This window comes from Stenella coeruleoalba (assembly GCF_951394435.1).
Source record: "Stenella coeruleoalba genome assembly, chromosome: 11".
Taxonomy (NCBI): domain Eukaryota; kingdom Metazoa; phylum Chordata; class Mammalia; order Artiodactyla; family Delphinidae; genus Stenella; species Stenella coeruleoalba.
The window spans coordinates 6,487,268-6,510,813 of record NC_137157.1 but is presented as its reverse complement, the minus strand read 5'-3'; the positions used below and the strand labels follow the sequence as shown (position 1 = coordinate 6,510,813).

Sequence of the window (23,546 nt, the reverse complement as noted above, 5' to 3'; positions counted from 1 at the left end):
AGTGAGAAGAGCAAAATCCATACCCGGTCAGCCCTGGACGGCCCACCTCTGCACTGCTGGTGGGAAATGAACTCCTACCTTATTCCAGGCCTGACTGCATTTCAGGGCTGTTTGCTACAGCAGCTTAGCCTACATCCTAACTGAAACATTTAAAATATATGCCCTTTATAACTTTACTGCTGATAACTTTAGTTATGCCTTAGAAGCACACATGAAAATTACGTGAAGCGTAACACATACCTCAGGAGAAGCGTGAGAGGCAAAAAAATCTTCCTCCTTTGGTGGAGGGGACAAAGGTGGAACCACACAGCTATCAAGCCACAGCTGGAACAAAAACACATGCAGCGCTCAGCATTTCACTTGCTTCAAAGTGTTTATTTAATGCTCTTCACTCCCTTTCTGGAGGCCTGTCTGCTAAAGATTTGTACTTTCCATTATTGTAAAGTCAGGGCCCCTGAGCACATTTTAGTAACACATCAATCCAGTAACTTCTGCCACCAGACCCTGTGGAAGGCAATCGCCAACTCCCCAAGCCATTTCCGGAAAGGAAAGAGCCAGGGCTTCACGTCTAAGGGCGGGTTCCAAAGTACAGTCAACCCCCACCATTTGTGGAAAAGCAAAGAGCCAGGGCTTCACGTCTAAGGGCGGGTTCCAAAGTACAGTCAACCCCCATCATTTGTGGAAAAGCAAAGAGCCAGGGCTTCACGTCTAAGGGCGGGTTCCAAAGTACAGTCAACCCCCATCATTTGTGGATTCCACGTCTGCGAATTTGTCTACATGCTACAATTGACTTGTGACCCCAAATCTGCCGTCTTGCACGGACACACGCAGAGCAGCAGAGAATCTGTCACCCCAGGTGCACGTTCCCAGCTGAGGTGGAACAAGGCGACGTTCTGCTTCCTTGTTTCGGCTCCTGCTGTAAACACGGGTCCCTTTTGCGGGCTGTTTACTGACACGCTTTCCACATTTTCGTGCTTTTTGTTGGTGGACCCATTGTTTACAATGGTCCCGAGCACGGTGCTGAAGCGCCACCTCGCGTTCCTAAGCACAGGGATGCAGTTAGCTGAGCGTCATTCAGCTCGAGCCGCGATGCCCCCGGCCGCCAGCTCAGTGTCAGTGAGTCAACAATACACACTAAAGAAGGTGTCTTTAAACAGAAACACAGGTAAAATAAGGTTAGTGTTGATCAGCTGACAAAGGTGGTGCTGCAGGACTCTCGTGCAGTGTTCAAAGCAAACTTACCAAGCAGGACCGTGAATAGTAAGAATCCACTACACGCTGCTTCCTTGTAAGAGAAGCCGGCTAGCGAGTTTTACTGTTTGGGGTAAAAACTACTTTTTCTACTGAAACAAATGTTCCTCTGAAAGAGACCCCCCCCCCCCCACAACCCGCTGTGCTTACGTCAGTGCCGTGCTTCCGGGTTGCCTGGGAGGCCAGCACCTTGATTCTCTCCCTATAAAGCTGGGCAGCGCGACTGTTGTACTTGGCATTGGTGTCGTTGGTGTCACACCCGTGTTGATGGAAAAAGGAAGACTGCAAAGGAAAGTAGGCGGGTTAACAGCATCGCTGCATTAAATCTAACGTGGTGATCAAAAACGTTACTGCATGCTATGAAGGACTTTTTTGAAAATACTAGTGAAAACCAAAATAATTTAAACCATGAAAAATTTTTATAAAATTTTTCCTTGTAAAAGGGGTAATACCTTCCACAGATGTAACATTAACATTCTGGTACAAGTGGACATGAGACGTGCCTCACAAGACAAAATAACTGGCCCTTCCTTGCTCCACTAAGCCACCTCCTGCTCCACTAAGCCACCTCCATCATCCTGAGTGCTATTTGGGGGAACGCTTTCCACTCGGGACTACTTTTAATTTGAGGAACCCACTTTAGTGTAGATTCCACTAAACTGGAATTTTTTTTCTTTTTTTCTTTGTATCTATATGAGATGATTTTTTTTTTTTGGCTCTGCTGTGCAGCGTGTGGGATCTCAGTTCCCCGATCAGGGACTGAACCCGGGTCACAGCAGTGAAAGCCCGGGATCCTAACCACTAGGCCACCAGGGGGCTCCCTACATTGGAATTTTTGACGAGTCAGGAGCCACGCTAACCTCCTTGTCGAGCACTATTTCTTCATCAGCGGAGACCACAGCATAGGCAAGGTGATGAAACAGATGTTTAGACAATTAGAGGACACTGCTTTCAACCACCTCTGATCTATGTACAGACAATGAATTACAGTATTCATATCTTAATTGAAGCAGGTGCTCTAAAAGCCTGCATGAGGGATCCTCTTATTAACTCAATGGGATGAGTAACAGTAGGGAGCACCCACATGTACTAGGTCTTGTCTGGTCCTTTGTGGGCACCATCCCGTCAAATCCTCGTGGCCAGACTCTCAGGGAAACTGAAGCAGAGAGTTTCAACAACTTGCTCAACGTCACACAGACAAGCGAGGGGCAGAGCTGGCACTCAAACCCAGGCAGGATGGTTTCAATCCCACTGCTTGAGCTGAAGGACCACTGACTGACCTGCCTCACCCCATCCGCCCCATCTCCACTGGCTGAGACGAGGAAGCCGCTCTCTGGAGTTGGTGGGGGACTCTGCAGCCTAGGAGGGTTTAGTTTTAGTTTTAGTTTTATAAAACTAACAAGGACAGATACTATCAAGCCCACAGTATTAAGTTGAGGAACAAGTTTGTGGACATAACGAAAATGGGTATGGGTTTCTAGTAACATGCTTGAAATACTTAAGGCACGCATTCTCAACAGGGGCAAAAATGGTTTCCTGGAAAGTGGGAAAAAAAATAATCTTAGTTATTACAATGGTTTGTAGCCTTCCAAAGATCACCCTTACCTGACAAAATCATATTCCTTAGTATTTAATTTCTCTCACTAGGGAAAACTAAATCCAACTTAGATTTAAAATAAGTTCATCTATTAATTCAATTTTCCTGCTTAAGGAACAATAATGAAAAAACGCTGAGATACGCTGGTCCAGGGGAGTCTGGGTATTTTGAAGACTACTATTTTAGATTTACTGTTTTAATTTTAAATATTTAATTGATGCTAGACATAATTTTTATTTGAAATGTAGACAAATTTGATTTCCAATACTTTGAATGTTTAATGGTACGTCTAAGGGAATTCTATTTACTCAACCTATATCATTTTGGCATAAAAACACGATGGTATTTTATATAAAGGATGATTTTGCTGGCTAGATTTATAAGGCTGACAGTTTAGCGTTCTAGAAATCAGATATACTGAATTTGTAAATGAAGTTTAAAATGTGTGAGGATCCTTAACTAGGTTTGTAAATGGGGTTAAGGAAATTTGCTCTTTTAAAATTATAAATTAATTGAACACTTAAAAAGTTATTTTTTACACAGAAATTACTAAGTTTATAAATTGATACATGATATTTATAAACTGTAATTGAAGATTTGGAAAACAGGTTCTTTAATCTGTAGATTTAATAAATTAAATAAAATTCAGGTAAAAGAAGCTAGAAGCATTCCATCTGAGTACAAAAGTCACCCTCAGATACTAAAGAACTGTATTATCACAAAGAAGTCTCCCAATTCCTCTATGCCATCACTTCCTGGTTTAATTTTCTTCAAATCACTTACCACCACCTTTTACTTTGTTTATTTACTGCTTTACTTGCTCTCTGTCTCTGCCTGTAAGGGCGGGGTCTCATCTGTCTTGTTCATCACTGTATCCTAGCCCAGAGCTTCGTGTTTATTAGGTTTTGAATAGATTTCTGGATAAACAAGCGAGCTGGGTCGTCCAGCTCCTAAGCCCATGTCTTCCCGAGGTCCGACAGGGCCTCCCAAACTCTTACATGGAAACGTTAAACTTCTTCACTAGTGCAACACATATTTATACAAGAAGAAAACGACAAGTCTGAAATGAACTTACTGCAGTAGCATTTCCTCCAACTTGCATGCATCGCAATTGAAACCAAGACCAGTTAGAATCCAACTCTGTAGATCTAAATGGAAAAAATATTCTTAAATGTTAATACTGTTCTTCCCCATAATCAAGCCACTAAACTTCTGAGGATAAGCTTTCCTCGATCTTCCGGATCCTGAAGAATTCTAAGTTTGCGTTAACAGTGACACAGGCTTCCAGGGTGCTAGGACTCCAGGGTGCACAATAGTTGGCACAAGCCACTCCTGGCCCCTCTCACCCTTCCTAGAAGCCAAGGCTCCAAAAAATAGATGTACTGTTTGGATTTTTTTAAGGTTGGCTATCGATTTGTCCAGTGTGACCCCTAACAGGAGCCTGGAGGGTGCTCACAGTCTTACCATCAAGTAGAAGGGAGTCTCAAGGTCACTCAACATCACCACCACCAGGGAGCGGAGGAAACTCAGGTTTTAGTGCTGCTTAAGTGAAAACTGCAAGTGCCTCCTATCCCCCACCGACACCTTATGCCCTACTTACCTATAACCTAAGATCAAATCAGAGCAAGAAAAAGGCAATAATTGTAGTCCCTAACAAAAGTAATTCACCAAGTGATCACCGTAAAGCAAGATATGACTGCGCGACAATATTAGAAATCTTTCTACTGAATCCACAGACATGAGCAAAAGGCAAGGCTAACCCATATTCAACACTAGCTTGTCCCACACTAACTGGAAAGGAATGTGGACATTTTAAAATGGGTATAGGTTGGGCTTCCCTGGTGGCGCAGTGGTTGAGAGTCCGCCTGCTAATGCAGGGGACACGGGTTCGTGCCCCGGTCCGGGAAGATCCCACATGCCGCGGAGCGGCTGGGCCCGTGAGCTATGGCTGCGGAGCCTGCGCGTCCGGAGCCTGTGCTCCACAATGGGAGAGGCCACAACAGTGAGAGGCCCGCGTATCTCAAAATAAAATAAAATAAAATAAAATGGGTATAGGTTGAACACCCTTTACAAAATGGGCAAGGTAGAAAGAAAAGAAGCTTTAGATTCACCAAAAAATGTCTTTTATGCTGCCGTTCCTATTTCTCTTATTTCTCTGCCTATTGGTATCATTTAACTTTCGTAAATACTAGGATGTTATTTTGAAGCCAATAGCTACCATAAGATTAATAATAATACTAATACATATTATTATTACATATACATAGGACAAAGCGCCTTCATGGTAATATATAAAAAGTAAAAATTAAACCATACTTTATAAGAAACAGATTTCTTATAAAGACAAAAAAGTCTCTTTTTAGGGCTTCCCTGGTGGCGCAGTGGTTGAGAGTCCACCTGCCGATGCAGGAGACACGGGTTCGTGCCCCGGTCCAGGGGGATCCCACATGCCGCGGGGCGGCTGGACCTGTGGGCCATGGCCGCTGAGCCTGCGTGTCTGGAGCCTGTGCTCCGCAACGGGAGAGGCCACAGCAGCGAGAGTACCGCATACCGCAAAAAAAAAAAAAAAAGAAAAATCTCTTTTTAGAATTTGATTACCAAGCAAGGTGACTAAGTTAGATAGCTTGCTCTGAAATCCTTTCCCTGAAAGATCTTGCTTAGTCACCACATTTTCAAGTTGAGTTAGGTGCCATCCCCACCCTCCTTGGTCACAGGGTGGCAGCTAACAGCACAGTCTCTGGAGGCAGCCTGAAAGTGCAAATCTCAACTCTGCCATTATGAGTTGTACGGCCTTGGAGAAATTACTTAACCTCTCTGCACCTTACTTTCCTCATCTGTAAAGTAGGGATAATTACAGTATTATCCATTTTGCTCTCATAGAAATTAAAAAAGCTAATATCTGAAAGGTGCCTGGCTCATGGTAAACACCACATGGCTAAAATTCTCATCACCACCATCATTACCATCATCGTGGTGACGCTGTCACACTGTTATAACCGGCAAGTTCCAGAGGACAGGAGTGTCCCACATTTTTCTCTCAACTCCTAGCACAGGAACATAATAGGTACCTGAATGTGGGCTGACTTTAAACTTTTATTTTTATTTTTTTTGCGGTACGCGGGCCTCTCACTGTTGTGGCCTCTCCTGTTGCGGAGCACAGGCTCCAGACGCGCAGGCCCAGCAGCCATGGCTCACGGGCCCAGCCGCTCCGCGGCATGTGGGATCCTCCCGGACCAGGGAATGAACCCACGTCCCCAGCATCGGCAGGCAGATTCTCAACCACTGCGCCACCAGGGAAGCCCCTACCACCAGGGAAGCCCCAACATTTTTAAAAGTCCTAAAATTGAGGATATACGTACTCAAATTTGCTAATCTGCCTTACAACATTTTTTAAACTAATTTTTACTGGAATATAGTTTATTACAATGCTGTGTTAGTTCCTACTGTACAGTAAAGTGAATCAGCTATTCGTATACATATATCCCCTTTTTTAAAAAATTTATTTTATTTATTTATTTATTTTTGACTGCGTTGGGTCTTCGTTGCTGCGTGGGGGCTTTCTCTAGTTGTGGCGAGCAGGGCTACTCTTCATTGCAGTGCATGGGCTTCTCATTGCCATGGCTTCCCTTGTTGCGGAGCACGGGCTCTAGGCACGCAGGCTTCAGTAGTTGTGGTACGTGGGCTCAGTAGTTGTGGCACACGGGCTTACTTGCTCCGTGGAATGTGGGATCTTCCCGGACCAGAGACCGAACCCGTGTCCCCTGCATTGGCAGGCAGGTTCTAAACCACTGAGCCACCAGGGAAGTCCCTCCCCTCTTTTTTTGGATTTCCTTTCCATTTAGGTCACCACAGAGCATTGAGTAGAGTTCCCTGAGTTATACAGTAGGTTCTCATTAGTTATCTATTTTATACATAGTATCAATAGTTTATATATGTCAATCCCAATCTCCCAATTCATCCCACCACCCCCTTTCCCCCCTTGGTGTCCATACGTTTGTTCTCTATGTCTGTGTCTCTATTTCTGCTTTGCAAATAAGATCATCTATACCATTTTCCTAGATTCCACATATATGTGTTAATATACGATATTTGTTTTTCTCTTTCTGACTTATTTCACTCTGTATCAGTCTCTAGGTCCATTTATGTCTCTACAAATGACACAATTTCATTCCTTTTTATGGCTAAGTAATATTCCATTGTATATATGTACCACATCTTCTTTATCCATTCCTCTGTTGATGGACATTTAGGTTGCTTCCATGTCCTGGCTATTGTAAATAGTGCGGCAGTGAACGTTAGGGTGCATGTGCCTTTTTTTTTTGGCTGTGTTGGGTCTTTGTTGCTGTGCTCGGGCTTTCTTTAGTTGCAGCGAGCGGGGGCTACCCTTTGTTGTGGTGCGTGGGCTTCTCATTGCAGTGGCTTCTCTTGTTGCGGAGCACAGGCTCTAGGCACATGGGCTTCAGTAGTTGTGGCACACGGGCTCAGTAGTTGTGGCTCACAGGCTCAGTAGTTGTGGTGCACGGGCTCAGTTGCTCTGCAGCATGTGGGATCTTCCTGGACCAAGGCTCGAACCTGTGTCCCCTGCATTGGCAGGCGGATTCTTAACCATATGCCACCAGGGAAGTCCCCATGTGTCTTTCTGAATTATGGTTTTCTCTGGGTATATGCCCAGCAGTTGGATTGTTGGGTCATATGTTAATTCTAATTTTAGTTGGTTTTTTTTTTTTTTTGTGGTACGCGGGCTTCTCACTGTTGCCAGGGAGCACTGGTATTTATTTAAAATAAATAAATAAAATAAATAAATTTATTAAAAAATTACAAAACGAAAATAACAAGCTGGGGTCTGGCCACGTGCCAGGATTCATGTGAGTTCATTTGCTCACTCCTCCCAAAGCCCTAAGATGAGTATAAGCCTTCTCATCTCCACTTTTAAGGGAAGGAAACTGAGACACAGAGAGGTAAGGAACATGCTCACCTTACCAACAGCTAGGGATGGCAACGGGATTCAGACCCCCAGCAGCCAAGCTGCAGCATCCTCACACCTACCACCCACCTAGCACTGCCTTGTGAATCTCTGGGGTGCCTACTGCACCCAGGCTCACGTCAGCCTTCCCTTCCCACGTGTACCCCCCCAAGGGCCTCAGGACTATAAAGTTTAAGCTCCCAGACTGGCCCTCCCAAGGCCACGCAGATCTTCCCCTTTGAATCTTATTTCTCCTCATTTTCCTATGCATATAAAAACTAGCTACTAAACAGTTCACTTTTTCCCACCTCTATATCTTCTCGTAAAGTCTGAGTGCGGCCCTCCTTTTTCCCTACCTTGTCTCCGTTATCAAAATCTCACCAGACCTTCGAAGTTCACTGCAAATGTGACCTCCTCCTTTACACTTTGCCTAATTTTCCAACCAGAAGTAGACACCATGCTCTGTTTCTATCAATGTTCTTTATAGTTTATCTTCTTATTTATGTTGTATTTGTACCCCCAGCCCACCAACAGTGACAAGGGTGAGACCCCCTGCACTTGTCACACCCCATGACATACTTAATGGTGAACTTGAGAATAAACAGAGCCAGAGAGAGGAGCACTGGGACACTCAGCGTCACAGGCACTGGGCGAAGAGCTCCAAGGCCTGGAGGGTGGGAAGAGGCCAGACCATCAGGTCCACTCTGCAGTCAGTTCCCAGCGCAGTTTGCCATTTCCGCAGATGCCTAACCTGTCTTTTCCTTTTTGCTTGGCAAAAGCCGTAGTCTAAAAATTTTTTTCCCTTTGTAAACTCGTTGACTTGAAATTCTACTTAAAAACAAAACAAAACAAAACCTCCGGACTTCCCTGGTGGAGCAGTGGTTGAGAGTCCACCTGCCAATGCAGAGGACACGGGTTCAAGCCCTGGTCCGGGAAGATCCCACATGCCGCGGAGCAACTAAGCCCCTGTGCCACAACTACTGAGCCCGTGTGCCACAACTACTGAAGCCCACGCGCGTAGAGCCCATGTTCTGCAACAAGAGAAGCCACCGCAATGAGAAGCCCACGCACCGCAATGAAGAGCGGCCCCCGTTCACTGCAACTAGAGAAAGACCGCGTGCAGCAACGAAGACCCAACGCAGCCAAAAATAAATTAATTAATTAAAAAAAAACTAAAAAATCACAAAACCTCCTTTTAAATAAACATTCCACCCATGCCAAACTGTTAATATGTTCATGCCTGGGAAATGGGACTCTGTGTGTGTTTGTGTGTGTGTGTGTGCACGTGTGTGTGCAGCCAGCTAGCACGGGGAGAGGAAGGAGAGGGGCAGGGGGTTCTAGAGCAGGGACTTTCACTTCCTACTTTATATACTCTGGGACTGTTTGGATTTTTTTCCCCAGTGAACTAATGTTTGTAAATTTTTTTTTTTGCGGTACGCGGGCCTCTCACTGCTGTGGCCTCTCCCGTTGCGGAGCACAGGCTCTGGACGCGCAGGCTCAGCGGCCATGGCTCACAGGCCCAGCCGCTCCGCGGCACGTGGGATCCTCCCGGACCGGGGCACGAACCCGTGTCCCCTGCATCGGCAGGCGGACTCTCAACCACTGCGCCACCAGGGAAGCCCTGTAAATTTTTTAATCAATAAAAAATGTTTAAAGAGCAGCCCTCCGCCTCATGAAAAGAAAATCCTTAGCACCCTCATCATCCTTGACTTTCTCCTGCCCAAATCCTAGACTGTTGCCCTTGGGTTATATGTACAGTGATTTTTTTTTTAAACAGTTGTTCTTGAATCATTTATAAGCATCATGATTCATACAGTTATATTTATCTAACTTTTTAAAAGGGTAGTGATTAAACCTGCAACATCCCAAACAGGCCCTGCTGTCCAGCCTCATCAGGCTCTCAGGCAGCCCTTCCCTCAGCTGGGGAACACGTCAGAAAACCACCTGATTTCCTGGAACGGTTTAAGCTGGTGTTGTGCTGTAGTGGTGAGGAAAAGGGAGGGCCAGGTTCTGATGGGTGGGACCTCGCAGAGAGGAAGAGGGAAAGAGCACAGTGAGAGAGAAAGGAAGACAACACACTACGCATCGCCTCAGTCTAGGCATCGCGACCTCTGGACAGAGTGGGTCACCACGTGCTAACTGGGGACAACTGACCTGGGGGAAAAAGTACATGAAGAATAAACTTGCCCTGGCAACCAAATCCCTCCACATTTCAAAAAGAGACAAGGTCAGGAGAGTGTATTAAAAATATCCTGGGTCCAGCATCTAAGAAAAAAGAAAAGAAGACAGGAAACTGACAGATATTCTGGAAGTAGTAAGAACACCCAAGAGAATTCCCTTTTCTAAATCATGACCTATGGAGTTCTATGGCTATAATAACATTTAGCCCATTTTGCTTTGATAAACTGATTTCTGAAAAAAAGAACTCAAGTACATAAAGTTTTCTTCAGTTAATCCATTAAAAAGAAAGTTATGGGGACTTCCCTGGTGGCACAGTGGTTATGAATCTGCCTGCCAATGCAGGGGACACGGGTTCGAGCCCTGGTCCAGGAAGATCCCACATGCCGCGGAGCAACTAAACCTGTGCGCCACAACTACTGAGCCTGTGCACCTAGAGCCCGTGCTCCACAACAAGACAAGCCACTGCAACGAGAAGCCCGCGCGCCGCAACGAAGACCCAATGCAGCCAAATATATGTTTAAAAAAAAAGAAAGTTATGTTGTTATTATTACTGTATAGTTTTTGCGCCAGGATACAAAATATCTCGTTACAAATTATCATAGATTTTACCCTACAGGAACAAATGCTCTTTATGGTAATCACACTGTAGTATCAGTATTCCTTAAGTCATAATATAAAATAAAACTGCTTGCCATGATTTCAAACAGCCTGCCTGCCTAGCTGGCTCCTTCCCTGGAAAAAGAACTGGCAGGGAAACAGGTGAGCTGACCTGGGGAGGCCAGCCGTACAGAGATCTGAGCCACGACTGCTCAGAGGTGCCCCTGTACTTCCAGCCTCCTACTGGACTGTGGGACTGTGTCCAGAGGGGGCATCTTTCTCTGATGGCCACAAAGGCCCCAGAAAGGCTACTACCAAGAGGTCAGAGCAGAGATAGGGACTAGCCAGAGGGGTCCAGGCAGCCCACGTCTTTCACATTGCAAACATTTGAAACTGCCACTGAAATTCATGCAAAAATCATTCCCTCGGGCTCTGCTCTAAGTGTCGTTGGAGGCTGAGCTGCCGGATTTTGCTGGGGGCGCAGCCCTGATCTGACGAGGGTCTCCCGCCACCTGCAGTGACTGTCCACCTGGAGGAGCAACAGAGACCCCTTCCCCCAGGAGGCGTCAGAGCAAGACTCCTGTGTGCTGCTAATTATCAGAGACAAGAAAGGAAAAGGAGATGCTGCCTCAAGGCTTCTGTTCTGACTGTGGCTTCAACACTGCTTCCTCTCACACCAAGCTCTACAGCACAGCCACCAAGTAGAAAATAATTCATTTTCCGAGTTTACTCAATTACACAAGATTTAAATCTCCATGACTCATAATCAACCTCTCATTTTACTTGACGTCAAAGCAAACATAAAGGAAAAGGGGAGAGAGACCCACGTAACGAGGTAATCACTCCCACCCCCAGTGAGGAAAGTTCCCCTTACCGAATAAAACTCAGGTGGACACCAAGCGACCGGTGTGACCCCGAGCAGTCGATGCACAGGAACACCCCATAAGTGATGCTGGCCCAGCTGGGATTCTTGGCACCGCAGTCAAAACACACCTGAAAGAAAATTTCAAAATTCAGTTATTCGTCGATTCTTATCAGCCAAATGAGCCACCCTATAGGACAGTACAGGATGTGGCTTCAAAGCTGCTTAATCTTTACAATTCAAACTGATTATTAGAGGGAATTCCCTGGCAGTCCAGTGGTTAGGACTCAGCATTTTCACTGCCAGAGCCCAGGTTCAATCCCTGGTGGGGGAACTAAGATCCCACAAGCTGCACAGTACAGCAAAAAAAAAAAAAAAAAAAGAATAATAGATAAACAAACTGGTTATTAGAAAAATATCTCACCTAGATTTTTTTTTAAACCTCAAATTTCTATTTCTTTTATTATTATAATGTTACTGTATTATATAATTATATATCAATAGACTATTAATATAATGCATTAATTATATGTTATATATTTTTGTATATCTATTATAACAGTACGTAGTATGCGTAGTGAAGAGAGCTTAGATGTGTTTATTGCCTCAAACATGACTCATGCATGAAGCATCGACAGGGTTCCTGCCACTCACATGCATGAACGCTAGACAGCGATGTCCCCTGCAGGAAAGGCCCAAGGCCTTACTGTCCCCTGGGCAGTGGCTCTACCAAATGTCAGGCGTCTGTGCACATTTCTCCTCTCCCCAGCCAGAGGAGGAGAGCCCCCTGGATGCTCCCCTGGATCCTGCCCTCCAGGTACTGACCCCCTCATGTAATCCCCACCCTCGATTTGCCCAGGAGGCCCGTGTGACCAATGATATGGCAGAAGTGCTGGCGCGTCCCTTCCGGGGTGAGGTCATAAAAGACCCTGGGGCTTCCTTTCTCTCTCTTGCTCTCCCCCCAGATCACTGGCTCTGGGGGACGCCAGGTGCCATGTCTTGAGGACACTGGGTCGCCCAGTGGGGAGAGCCACGTGGAGAGGAACTGAGGCCTTTAGTCCAACAGCCAGTGAGGAGCGGAGGCCGGCTGACCACCACGTGAGTGAGCTTGGAGTGGGGGCCCCAGCCTCCTGAGAAGCCCTGAGCCTTCCTTCCTCAGCACTGACTAAAGTCAACATTCCTCACCTGATAACAGGAGCACAAACGTACTTTAGAATACACAGTGCTTGTTGTGGAAATGAATACTTATGAGTAATTAGAGCCAGGACAACAGGACAGTTAAAAATTCCACAAATAATAGACTTGTTTTGAATTGTTTTCCAGAAAAAATAAAACTATATTTTAGCTAACTGAGCCACCCCCAGATTCCTGGCCCTCAGAACCTGTGTGAGACAACTTGTGTTTGTTGTTTTAAGATGCTGAGCTCCACAATAGATGCTAATAGAGAGAGCTGTTCCTGCGTGAAATGCCGTGTCCTTCATGACCTCTGCCCCTTCCACTCTGTCCAGGTCACTGTTATTACTCAGACACACAGCTCACGTCCAAGGAGTGGGCCCCCTCCTGCACAGCTCGGAGCTCCTGCAGCGTTGGGGGCCCTTCCCTCACCTTGCCTTCCGCCTGCATCTGCACAGAGCTCGGACGTGGCTAACGCTCAATAAATGTTTTCTGTGTGTTTTTTCATCTCCCACAGAGCCTGAAAAATAGTGATCTACCCATACAAAGCATTCAGGAAATACATGTTAGTCAAATGAACAACGTATAAAACTTATTACCAGCTCAAAAATTAGCACCAGCCCCCTCAACACTGAAGTCAAACATTCTTCATCTGATAACAGGACACAAAAGTACTTTAAAATACACAGTGCTTGTCACGGAATTAATATTTGTAATTAATTAACATCAGCACAACAGAGTGGTAAAAATTCCAAGAATATGTTTCCCTGGTGGCGCAGTGGTTGAGAGTCCGCCTGCCAACGCAGGGGATGCGGGTTCGTGCCCCAGTCCGGGAGGATCCCACACGCCGCGGAGCGGCTGGGCCCGTGAGCCATGGCCGCTGAGCCTGCGTGTCCGGAGCCTGTGCTCCGCAGTGGGAGAGGCCACAACAGTGAGAGGCCCGCATATTGCAAAAAAAAAAATTCCACGAATAGGAGGTTTTTTAAAAGCCCCCATCTTTTAGGTATGCTTTATAGGCAGAGCCACCTATGTGAAGGTTGTCTCAACTAAAACCAAGAAAGATCTGGGGACTTCCCTGGCAGTCCAGTGGTTAAGACACCACGCTTCCAATGCAGGGGGGAGCGGTTCAAACCCTGGTCAGGGAACTAAGATCCCACATACCATGCAGTGTGGCCAAAAAAAAAAAGGAAAGCAAGCTCGCTTCTGGCCTTTTGAGGGCAATACAAGCGTGAAAACACGCGTGGATTTTCCAAAGCCCCTCATGGTGACAGGTTCACAATAAGCAGGCAGGATTAGAGGGCTGACAGTTGACACGAGAGGCACCAGGCATTCACTCCAGTGTTTACTGACTGCCTGCTACGTGCCAGGCACTGTGGCAGAGGCTGAGGTATTAAGAAGTGGATGGCGGCACTGACTCCACGAATGCTTGCTGAGTCTCCCCATCTCCCCCTACCCCCGCCCCGGACAGGCCACTGAAGTGGGAGTAAAGGGCACGGAAATGAAGATGCCCTGTGGTAACAGCCATGAGAGTAAGGAATGCCCACCCCTGGGATGCCAAACAGTGGGCCTGACTCTGCCAAAGGTGCCGCCCCTCTGCAAGAGGACACTGTGATCCCTCACTCACTTAGCTAGCAGCTGTCACTATCAGTACGCCCCCGACACACACAGAGTGCACGTACAAAAGTGGCCTGGGAAGAGTCAGCCCGCGTGGAGCCCAGTCTAGCAGTCCCAGCGGGCAAGACAACTAGTTATAATGTTGAACCTTAGTAAGCAAGGACAGGATGCAAAAAGTTTTCTAGACAGGGCCCAAGTGGCATGTGGGATGTCAAGAATAGAGTCTAAAAGGGCAGAAGGGGCAAAAGCCTGTGCAGGAAATGGCCCTGTGCAGGGACACGACCCAGAGGTTGGGCGCACACAGCCCAGAGCAGGCAAGTCTGAGAATCACTCCCAAGGTGGTCGCAAGGCTGGTTACGAAAAGACAGCAGCGGGGCTTCTAACAAGTGGCCTCAGAATCCTCCTGACCCACCAACTAAGATGAGGAATTGCAGGCCTCTCGCCTTCCGAGACGGCCCGCACTCTTGTCTGGAGTGTGTTTCTCCCAAGGCCGTTCTCGCCTTTTGAGACAGACCATGTTCAGCCTACAGAATATGTATCTCTCTAAATAAATCCATTTCTGGACTCCCCTGGTGGTGCAGTGGTTAAGAATCCATTCCACAATGCAGGAGACACGGGTTCGAGCCCTGGTCCGGGAAGATCCCACATTGCCGCGGAGCAACTAAGCCCGTGCGCCACAGCTACTGAGCCTGCATGCTAGAGCCCGCGAGCCGCAACTACTGAGCCCACGTGCCACAACTACTGAAGCCCGCGTGCCTAGAGCCCGTGCTCTGCAACAAGAGAAGCCACCGCAATGGGAAGCCCATGCACCACTCGCCACAACTAGAGAAAACCTGCACGCGGCAAAGGAAGACCCAAGGCAGCCAAAAATAAATAAATAATCCTTCTTTCTCCTGAAAAAAAAAAAACAGATGAGGAATTGCAGAATGCAGCTCTGTGAGGGCTGGGGCCTTGTTCACCTGAGCTGAGCGCTGAGCACTGAGCCTGGCACAAAGCAGGCACCAAATGCAAATACAGGTGGTAGAAGAGCTCACGAGCTGAGACTGGGCCCCGTGGGATCTGAGGTCAGAGGGCAGTTCGAAATCCAAGTCTGGCTCTCTGCTGGAGCAGGGACTCCATTTTGTTTTGATGGGCAAGTGGAGATATGGTTTTCTAAGCAGAGTATCAGTTCTTATGGTGATAAAAAGTAGTTTGGGACGAACAATTTGTTTTGCTACATGGTCAGAATAATTACTATAGAAATCACAGCTAATATTGAGTGTTTGCTCCATGTCAGGCACTGCTGTTGGCCAACAGAATCTTGATAACAACCCTATAAGAAGGTACTGTTCTTATGCCCACCTGGGCCAGCTTCCGGGCCTGTGTGTGATCGACGCAGTCACACAGGACACCGCACACAGAAGCGCCCATAGGTGGTTAATGCTCTGCTGTCTCATCTTGAAATTCTTAGTACTTTTGAAACAAGGGCCCTGCATGTTCACTTTGCACATTTCAAGTTCCCTGCAGAGTATATAGCGCCAGTTTTCATCCCCGTGTTAGAGAAAACTAAGGACACATGAAGTTAAGTGTCATAGCTAAGACATGGCATCACAGAGACTGGACCCCGGGCAGTCTGCCCCGGAGTGTACTCGTCACCCCTTCACTACACTGCCTCTTACCCCGCCAGGCAGCCCTTTATCTGTCCTCCAGGCACTAGACAGACCGTATGCTTCCTGAAGGCAGGAGCCTGTCTCTTTTTCCATCAGTACATCCTCAGTGCTCTGCAGTGCCCGGCATGCTGCAGGTGCTTAACTGGTATTTGCTGAATGAATATTTGCTGAATAACTCAAACAATCAATATAACACTAAGGGAAGAGCTGAGACAAGGGAGGATTTCACAAACTAGAAAACTGGCCCTTTGAGTTAAAACCTTTGATCCAGAGTAAAGAGCCATCATACATGAGAGGGAGAACTGGACACCACATTCTAAAAGCAAACTGAGGTGTTTTTCTTTAAGTACTTTCCTGTCTTGTGTGTCTTAGAGCTCTTTTTAACCATCTCACTTTAAAAATGCTTATTAACTCTTCCACATCATTAAAACTAGTTTTCATCTTTGCTTAGATAATGGTTTCTTATTAACAATCAAATAAAAAGTCTTAATCAAGAAATGTAGCACAGGGCTTCCCTGGTGGCGCAGTGGTTGAGAGTCCGCCTGCTGATGCAGGAGACACGGGTTTGTGCCCCGGTCCGGGAAGATCCCACATGCCGCAGAGCGGCTGGGCCCGTGAGCCATGGCCGCTGAGCCTGCACGTCCGGAGCCTGTGCTCCGCAACGGGAGAGGCCACAACAGTGAGAGGCCCGCGTACAGCAAAAAAAGAAAAAAAAAAAGAAATGTAGCACAAGACTGTGGAACACTACCAGAAAATATTTTTGCTCGATGCTTTTATGAATCCTACTACAGAATATAAAATTTTCTACAAGTGTGTTGTTCATAATTAAAATAATAATAACAACAAAAAATTGCTGACATGTATTGAGGGCCAGTATATACAGGTACTGCTCTAAGTGCTTTTCTTGGATTTTCTCATTTAATCCTCACAATAACTCTCTGAATTAGATCTAGCTCATGTCTCATTTTCAGATGAGGAAAATAAGGTACAAAGTAGTCAAGTAACCTGCCCAAGGTGACAGGAAGTCCCAGGGTCTGGATAACAATTTACAAGCAAGCCCACACATGTCCCTCAAAAGTGTTCTTGGTATAAAGACACTGACTTCTAATTTAAAAGGGACATCTTTTGATGAATTCAGTCAAAGAGAATATATGTTGGGTTTCTGAGATAAAGCAGACCAAAAAATGTATAGTTTCTACACTGCTAACTGCAGATACTAATCTGGTCTAGTTTACATCAACCCCTCTTTATAAACAGATTAACCTAAATTCGAAAGGCAAGAAAATAGCAAAGAAATCGGCACTGGAGAATTCCTGGAAACTCTTTCCCCTCCTGACTTTCCTACGTTCATCAGATATCAACTCCTATAAACTGTTTCCTTGCTCACTTCTCTTAGGCTGTAAAAACATGGGCTCCCCTCCACCTAGACCTAAAACAAAGACATCTAAGTTTTGTAAAACTCTGGGACTTTCTTTCTATGCCATCATGTCATGGCACACAGAGTCCATGCTGACACGACGGCCCTTTGCACTGTCCAGGTTCCACTCTGACCTGTGATCCTCAGCAGAGGGTGTCACTTTAGCCCGATGTGTCACCACATCTCCAGCCAGTAGCGAAAAGTTGTTAAGAGTCATGGGTGGGGGGAAGGGACAGTCTCTGGAGATAAAAAAAAAAGGAAAACCCCCATCTCCAAAGAGAGAGGCAAAAGGGAAGGAAGGGAAAGGGGTCTGTGGTGGGCTTTCTTAGCAAGAGACAAGAGCGCGAAGCCACTTAGCAGTGATCACTTAGCAGCTTTATCAGACAGGGAAACTGAGGCTGCCACCAGAGGACACAGCTTCCCTGAGGAGCTTCAGAGGTGAGCTCGGAGGCAGGGAGGTGGCGAGCCGAGTTTCCCCGAGCGCCCAGCGCTACCAGCTGGAGTTTCTGGCCCGGCGCATGCTTCCCGGCTGGGTCATAGGTGGCCTGTGGTCTCCGCCCCCAGTCGCAGGAGCCGCGGGTACGCCCCCTAGCCCTCCCTCGGGCCCCCGAGCTCGCCCCCCGCTCTCTCAGGAACTCGTGTCCACTCCGCCCCCACCAAAAGCCGCCTCCGACCCCCGTAAGTTCCCCGGTCCGGTGTTAGGAGCCCACAAGGGTCCGCCCCCGGGACCCCCAGATGCTCTCGCCTCCCGCCCCCAGGACTCCCAGGTGCCCGCCCTGCCTCGGACCCTGGGGTGCGCCCCCTACCCCGCCCCTCCCTTGCTGAAGCTGCGGGGCGGCGCACAGTCCGGACCCAGGCGAGGCCCAGCCGCTGCGGCCGCACAGTGCGACGTGTCACAGGCCGGGCCGACTCCTCCTCCCGCGGCCGCGGCCACTGGCGCCGCAGGGGCCTCCCGCAGGGTCCGGCAGGGATGCCAAGCAAGCCTGAACACGCCCGGCGGCCGTTACCTTGTTGGTGGGCACCGACCGGAGGCGCTTGAAGATGGTCAGGATGTCCTGCTTGCTGGGGTCCCCCATGGTCACCAAAGAAACGAGGCGCAGCTGGCCCCGCCAACCGGGAAGGGCAGAGTAGGAGCGGTTGCCGCCTCCGGGAGGTAGACGATAGCCGAAGGGCGGGGCTGCCCGTGACGATCAGACCGGGCCTCTCGATGTCCCCGCCCACTGCCGGAGCGCACGCGCCACTCTCCCCAGTGGCCCTCGCTTAACAGTGCCACTGGCTCCTCCCACTCAGGCCCCGCCCCGGTTCCTACGCAGGAGGCTCGCGCGCTTCCTCCAGGTCTCCGCCGGGCCTCCACTCCCGGCAGTAAGTGGCGAAGCTCGGTCCGGGTTGGGTTTGTACCTGCGCGCACGGCTGGTCGAGCCACCGCCGCTTCGGCTGACGGACTGCTTCCTCAGACAAGGTCCTCTCACCTCCTCCCCGTGAGAGCGGCAGAACCTGTCACTCCAAGTGGCAAAGGAGGAAACTTGCGGGGCAAGGGCCTCCCCGCCGGCTCCCCACACCCGAGGACTCAGTACAGGAGCCGGATTTTCGCTAGTCGCCTGAGCCCTGGTGGGAGGCGTCCTATGGCGAAAAGGATCAGTTTGGGTTATGTCAGTGAGAGAGTCAGCAGTTCTTCTGAGGCAAAAGGCGCTCAGTCAAATCAGATGAATATAGACAAGAAAAGAAGCTGGCCCTTTCCTACCCTTCTAGCTGGAGGGTTTAAACGCTTGGAGAACGGTGCCTGTTTTGCCTTAGTGGGTGTGGAGCCACCTAGTGAGGTTCCGCGGGTCAGGAGAAGGATAACAGGTTTTGGAGTCAAATGCAACACCTTGGCTCCAAGCTCACTCCAGCCAGCTCCTTCCCAGCTCTGTGACCTTGGTCAGATCACGTCTCTAAAGCTGGGTTTGCTCCTCTGTGCAGTGGGGTGAGAGATGCGGAATCAGTGCTGAGCAGTACAGGAGAGCAGCTTCCCAGTGAAGCCCTGGGAAAGGCTTTGGCAGTGGTCTTTCAACCTGTCTGGTTAGATGCCCTCAGGGAAGTTGGAAGCTTGCAGGGTTGGAACTATTCCAAGGAAGGGAAATGTATTACCTTCCAGAACAGTAAGTTACTTTTACAGTAAGTTTCAGCTGTGACTGAAAGTTCTGCCTTGTACTGAGTCAAAGTATATACATACCGGGCTTCCCTGGTGGCGCAGTGGTTGAGAGCCTACCTGCTGATGCAGGGGACACAGGTTCATGGCCCGGTCCGGGGAGATCCCACATGCCGCGGAGCGGCTGGGCCCGTGAGCCATGGCCGCTGAGCCTGCGCGTCCGGAGCCTGTGCTCCGCAGCGGGAGAGGCCACAGCAGTGAGAGGCCCGCGTACTGGGAAAAAAAAAAAATTATATAAATAAATAAATAAATAAATATATATATATATACACATACCCCTGTACTTTGTGTCCCTAGGTACGGGTTTGACCCTACACAGAATACCTGGCATGTTTATGAGTCCTGTGCTTTCTGATGGGAATGGGAATGATGGTCCCATTTACTATTTGGAGTTGAAATCTTCTTACCAAGTTATATATCAGATTCAGGATATTGTCTACTCCAGTCTCCAGTATAGAGATCCCTGAGAAGAAGAAAAAAAGTGCAATGAAGTGTAGACAGTATCTACACTAGTTGGGGCATAAGGGGACACACACACCCAAAAAAAAATACCATTTGTACACCCATCTTTCTCTTTTCTATCATCTGCTTAAGCGTTCTTCATAGAACTTATTATCACCTAAGGCCATAATGTGTAATACTCCCCTCAGCTGAATATAAACTTTTTGAGATCAGATGTATTGCATCTCTCTCTCTCTCTCTCTCTATATATATATATATATCTATATCTATATCTATATCTATATCTATATATCTATATCTATATCTCTCTATCCCCAGCACCTAGAACAAAGCCTGGCACATAGTATGCATTCAGTAAGTATGCGTGGAATGGGCTTAGAATGTAGAAAGCTGCAAAGAACGTCACTCCTAACATAATAATGAGAAAAGGCTGGATAACCTTTAAAATCATAACTTCTCTTGAGCCCATCAGAGAGCTGAGAGCAAAGCAACCAAGTAAACTGAATTCCAAAGAGAGCCTAGCCTCTCCAAACACACTTGGAACAAAGAGCTCTTTCACCTTTGGCAAAGCACAGGGGAAAGAGGTGGCTGCCATACAAGTGGGCAAGAGGAAATCAGTTAAAATTTTAATGAATTCTTAGAGGCCAAGCATGGGCTAGCATGTCAATTTGGAATAGCTAGAAGCCTCAGAAACAAGAAGAGTTTACATTCATTCACAAGCTCTTTTCCATAAACCTCCATCAGAAATCTTTCTTCATGAGAAAGATGGAGACAGAGATCTCTGACATCAGAGAGAAACCCCTTGGTAGGGCAGGCACCCAACTTTTGGGGGGTGGGCACAAAACCCCACCCGCTTCCCTTGTCTCTTAGAAAGCAGAAGCAGGAAATTCACTCTCCCTCAGGCTGCAAGCAAAGCTCCATTGCTGCCAGGAGTAGAAGCAAAATCTAGTAATACCACATCCTGAAGAGGATAGGAAATCCTCTTGCTCTCAAAGGAGGGTAGGCAGAAATTCATTGCTTCAGCTCTGAGCATAATAGAACACAGAAGAGCTTCGAAAGAAGGGCCCAGCCAACAGGCAGGCCCACGTCGCCCTCTGGGTACTGTCCTTGCCATCTGTGTCTTATGGGGATATCCTGGTGTGGCTCTGGCCAAGTGAGACAACATTTAGTTTATTTAGTCCATCCAGTCGGACAGGAGCTTGCTGAAAGCCAAGTGCCACTCTAGGAAAAACCAGACATGTTTACATAGTCATATGATGAATCACAAAGTTAGAATAAGCACAGATCTCATCCTTGCCCTGGTGGACTTTAGTTAGTGCTGAAAAGAAAACAAATTGCTGACTTAAAAAAACAACAACACACACACACAATGTAAGAGCTGAGTTGAATTTATTCAGTGTCTTCCTGAGGACTCTAACCCAGGAGACAGCCTTTCAGATAGCCTTGATGTACTGTTCCAAAGAGGTGAGGGAGGAGCCAGGATATATATGAATTGGGGAGGGGGGCTGGAAAAAAACATGTAGTTGAACGTCAAAAGATTACTGGGAATCACAAAAACAGACATCTCAAGTTAATGATTTTAGTGCTTTTCTCTGTATGGGAAGATAACAAGAATCTGGGGTTACTGAAATTTTTCCTTAGTTGTGTATCTTAACTATCTCAGGGCCAGTATCCAAAGGACAGAATGATTCCTGTTTTTCACCATCCTGAATTCCCCTCAGGTACACTGTCAGTGGGTGACTGCAGTGGCTATTGGCTTGATCCTTGTAGAACTGGAATGGCAGGCAACTTACAAAGTGAACACTATCTCAGACATGCCATTTCTGTACAGGTCAGATACTTTTGAAAATGAGCTCATGGACTCATGAGCAACCTTATCTGCTTTTTTTAAAAAATTAATTAATCAATTTATTTTGGCTGTGCCAGGTCTTAGTTGCAGCACATGGGATCTTTAGTTGCGGCCTGCAGGATCTTTTAGTTGCAGCATGCGGGCTTCTTAGTTGTGGCATACATGCGGGATCTAGTTCCCCGACCAGGGATCTGCATTGGGAGCGCGGAGTCTTACCCACTGGGCCACCACGGAATTCCCAGTCTTATCTGACTTCCACCAATCCGTACATGCTCAGGCAGTGCACTTGTCACCAAACTGAACTTGGGTCTGCTTGCCCGCTGCACAACAAAGCCAGTTTACTGACACTGGGTTGTGGTGAAGGAAAGCACATTGTTTATTGCAGGCACCAAGCAAGGAGAATGGGCAGCTCATGCTCCAAGACCCAAACTCCTCGATGGTTTTCAGGGAATGGGTTTTAAAGGCAACATTGGGGTGAGGGTTTCAGCTCGTGGGCTTTCTTCTGATTGGTTGGTGGTGAGTTAACAGGGTGATATTTCAGGAACCTTCTGGTTCCAACCAGTCTGGGGTCAATGTGCTTGGGGTCAGCATGTAGTCAACAACCTCCACCTGCATGGGGTCTTAGTTTCTGCAGAACAACTCAAAGATGCATCAGATTGTTCTGACAGTTGTTATGAGGATGAACCAAGACTCTGCTCTATCGATGAACTAGTTTCTTGACTGCTTTTCCTTTGTTTCTACATTTCCTCACTTCCTTGATTAGTAGCTGCTTGAGTCTGGTCTTTGGAACTCAGGGAAGTTCTGGGAGACTAAAGCCATTTTTCACAAACAAGAGACAGGGGACACAGAGGGGCTTTTGTACCCAGGAGGGCCCTGCGGAGTCCTGCTTGGCTTCACACTTCTGGAAATTCACAAATGCCCTCTCCGCCCCCGTTTATTTGGCTGCGTTGTGTGGCTTGCGGGATCTTAGTTCCCTGACCAGGGATCGAACCCGTGCCCCCTGTGTGGAAGCGTGGAGTCCCAGCTCCTGGACTGCCAGGGAATTCACCTTGATTGATTTTTTTTAATCAATTTATTTATTTTATTTATTTATTTTTGGCTGGGTTGGGTCTTCATTGCTGCACGCAGGCTTTCTCTAGTTGTGGCAAGTGGGGGCTACTCTTCATTGTGGTGCGCAGGCTTCTCATTGCGGTGGCTTCTCTTGCTGCAGAGCATGGACTTTAGGTGCGTGGGCTTCAGTAGTTGTGGCACGTGGGCTCATAGTTGTGGCTCATAGGCTCTAGAGCATAGGCTCAGTAGTTGTGGCGCACGGGCTTAGTTGTTCCGCGGCACGTGGGATCTTCCTGGACCAGGGCTCGAACCCGTGTCCCCTGCATTGGCAGGCGGATTCTTAACCACTGCGCCACCAGGGAAGCCCCTTGATTGATCTTTTAAAAGTAGAAATTTAGGACTTCCCTGGTGGCGCAGTGGTTAAGAATCCGCCTGCCAATGCAGGGGACACGAATTTGAGCCCTGGTCCGGGAAGATCCCACGTGCTGCAGAGCAACTAAGCCCGTGCGCCACAACTATTGAGCCTGTGCTCTAGAGCCCATGAGCCACAACTACTGAAGCCCGCAGGCCTAGAGCCTGTGCTCCACAACAAGAGAAGCCATTGTGACAAGAAGCCCGTGTACTGCAACGAAGAGTAGCCCCCACTCGCCACAACTAGAGAAAGCCCGCGCATAGCAACGAAGACCCAACTCA

The 23,546-nt window shown here is 47.7% G+C and overlaps 1 protein-coding gene across 3 annotated transcripts in view; it reads right to left on the bottom strand.

The window, feature by feature from the left end:
- The window catches only part of ARFGAP3 (ARF GTPase activating protein 3), a 55,028-nt gene extending 36,523 nt beyond the window's left edge, over positions 1–18,505 (bottom strand). For all 3 annotated transcript variants that reach the window (XM_079938560.1, XM_079938561.1, XM_079938559.1), the window contains exons 1-5: positions 18,312–18,505; positions 11,464–11,582; positions 3,924–3,996; positions 1,402–1,533; positions 241–324 (exon numbers count right to left, since the gene is read on the bottom strand). In XM_079938560.1, coding sequence (XP_079794686.1) covers positions 241–324; positions 1,402–1,533; positions 3,924–3,996; positions 11,464–11,582; positions 18,312–18,380 — 477 coding nt within the window. In that variant the 5' untranslated portion in view covers positions 18,381–18,505. The remainder of the gene's footprint in view (positions 1–240; positions 325–1,401; positions 1,534–3,923; positions 3,997–11,463; positions 11,583–18,311) is intronic.
- Positions 18,506–23,546: the final 5,041 nt, after the last annotated feature.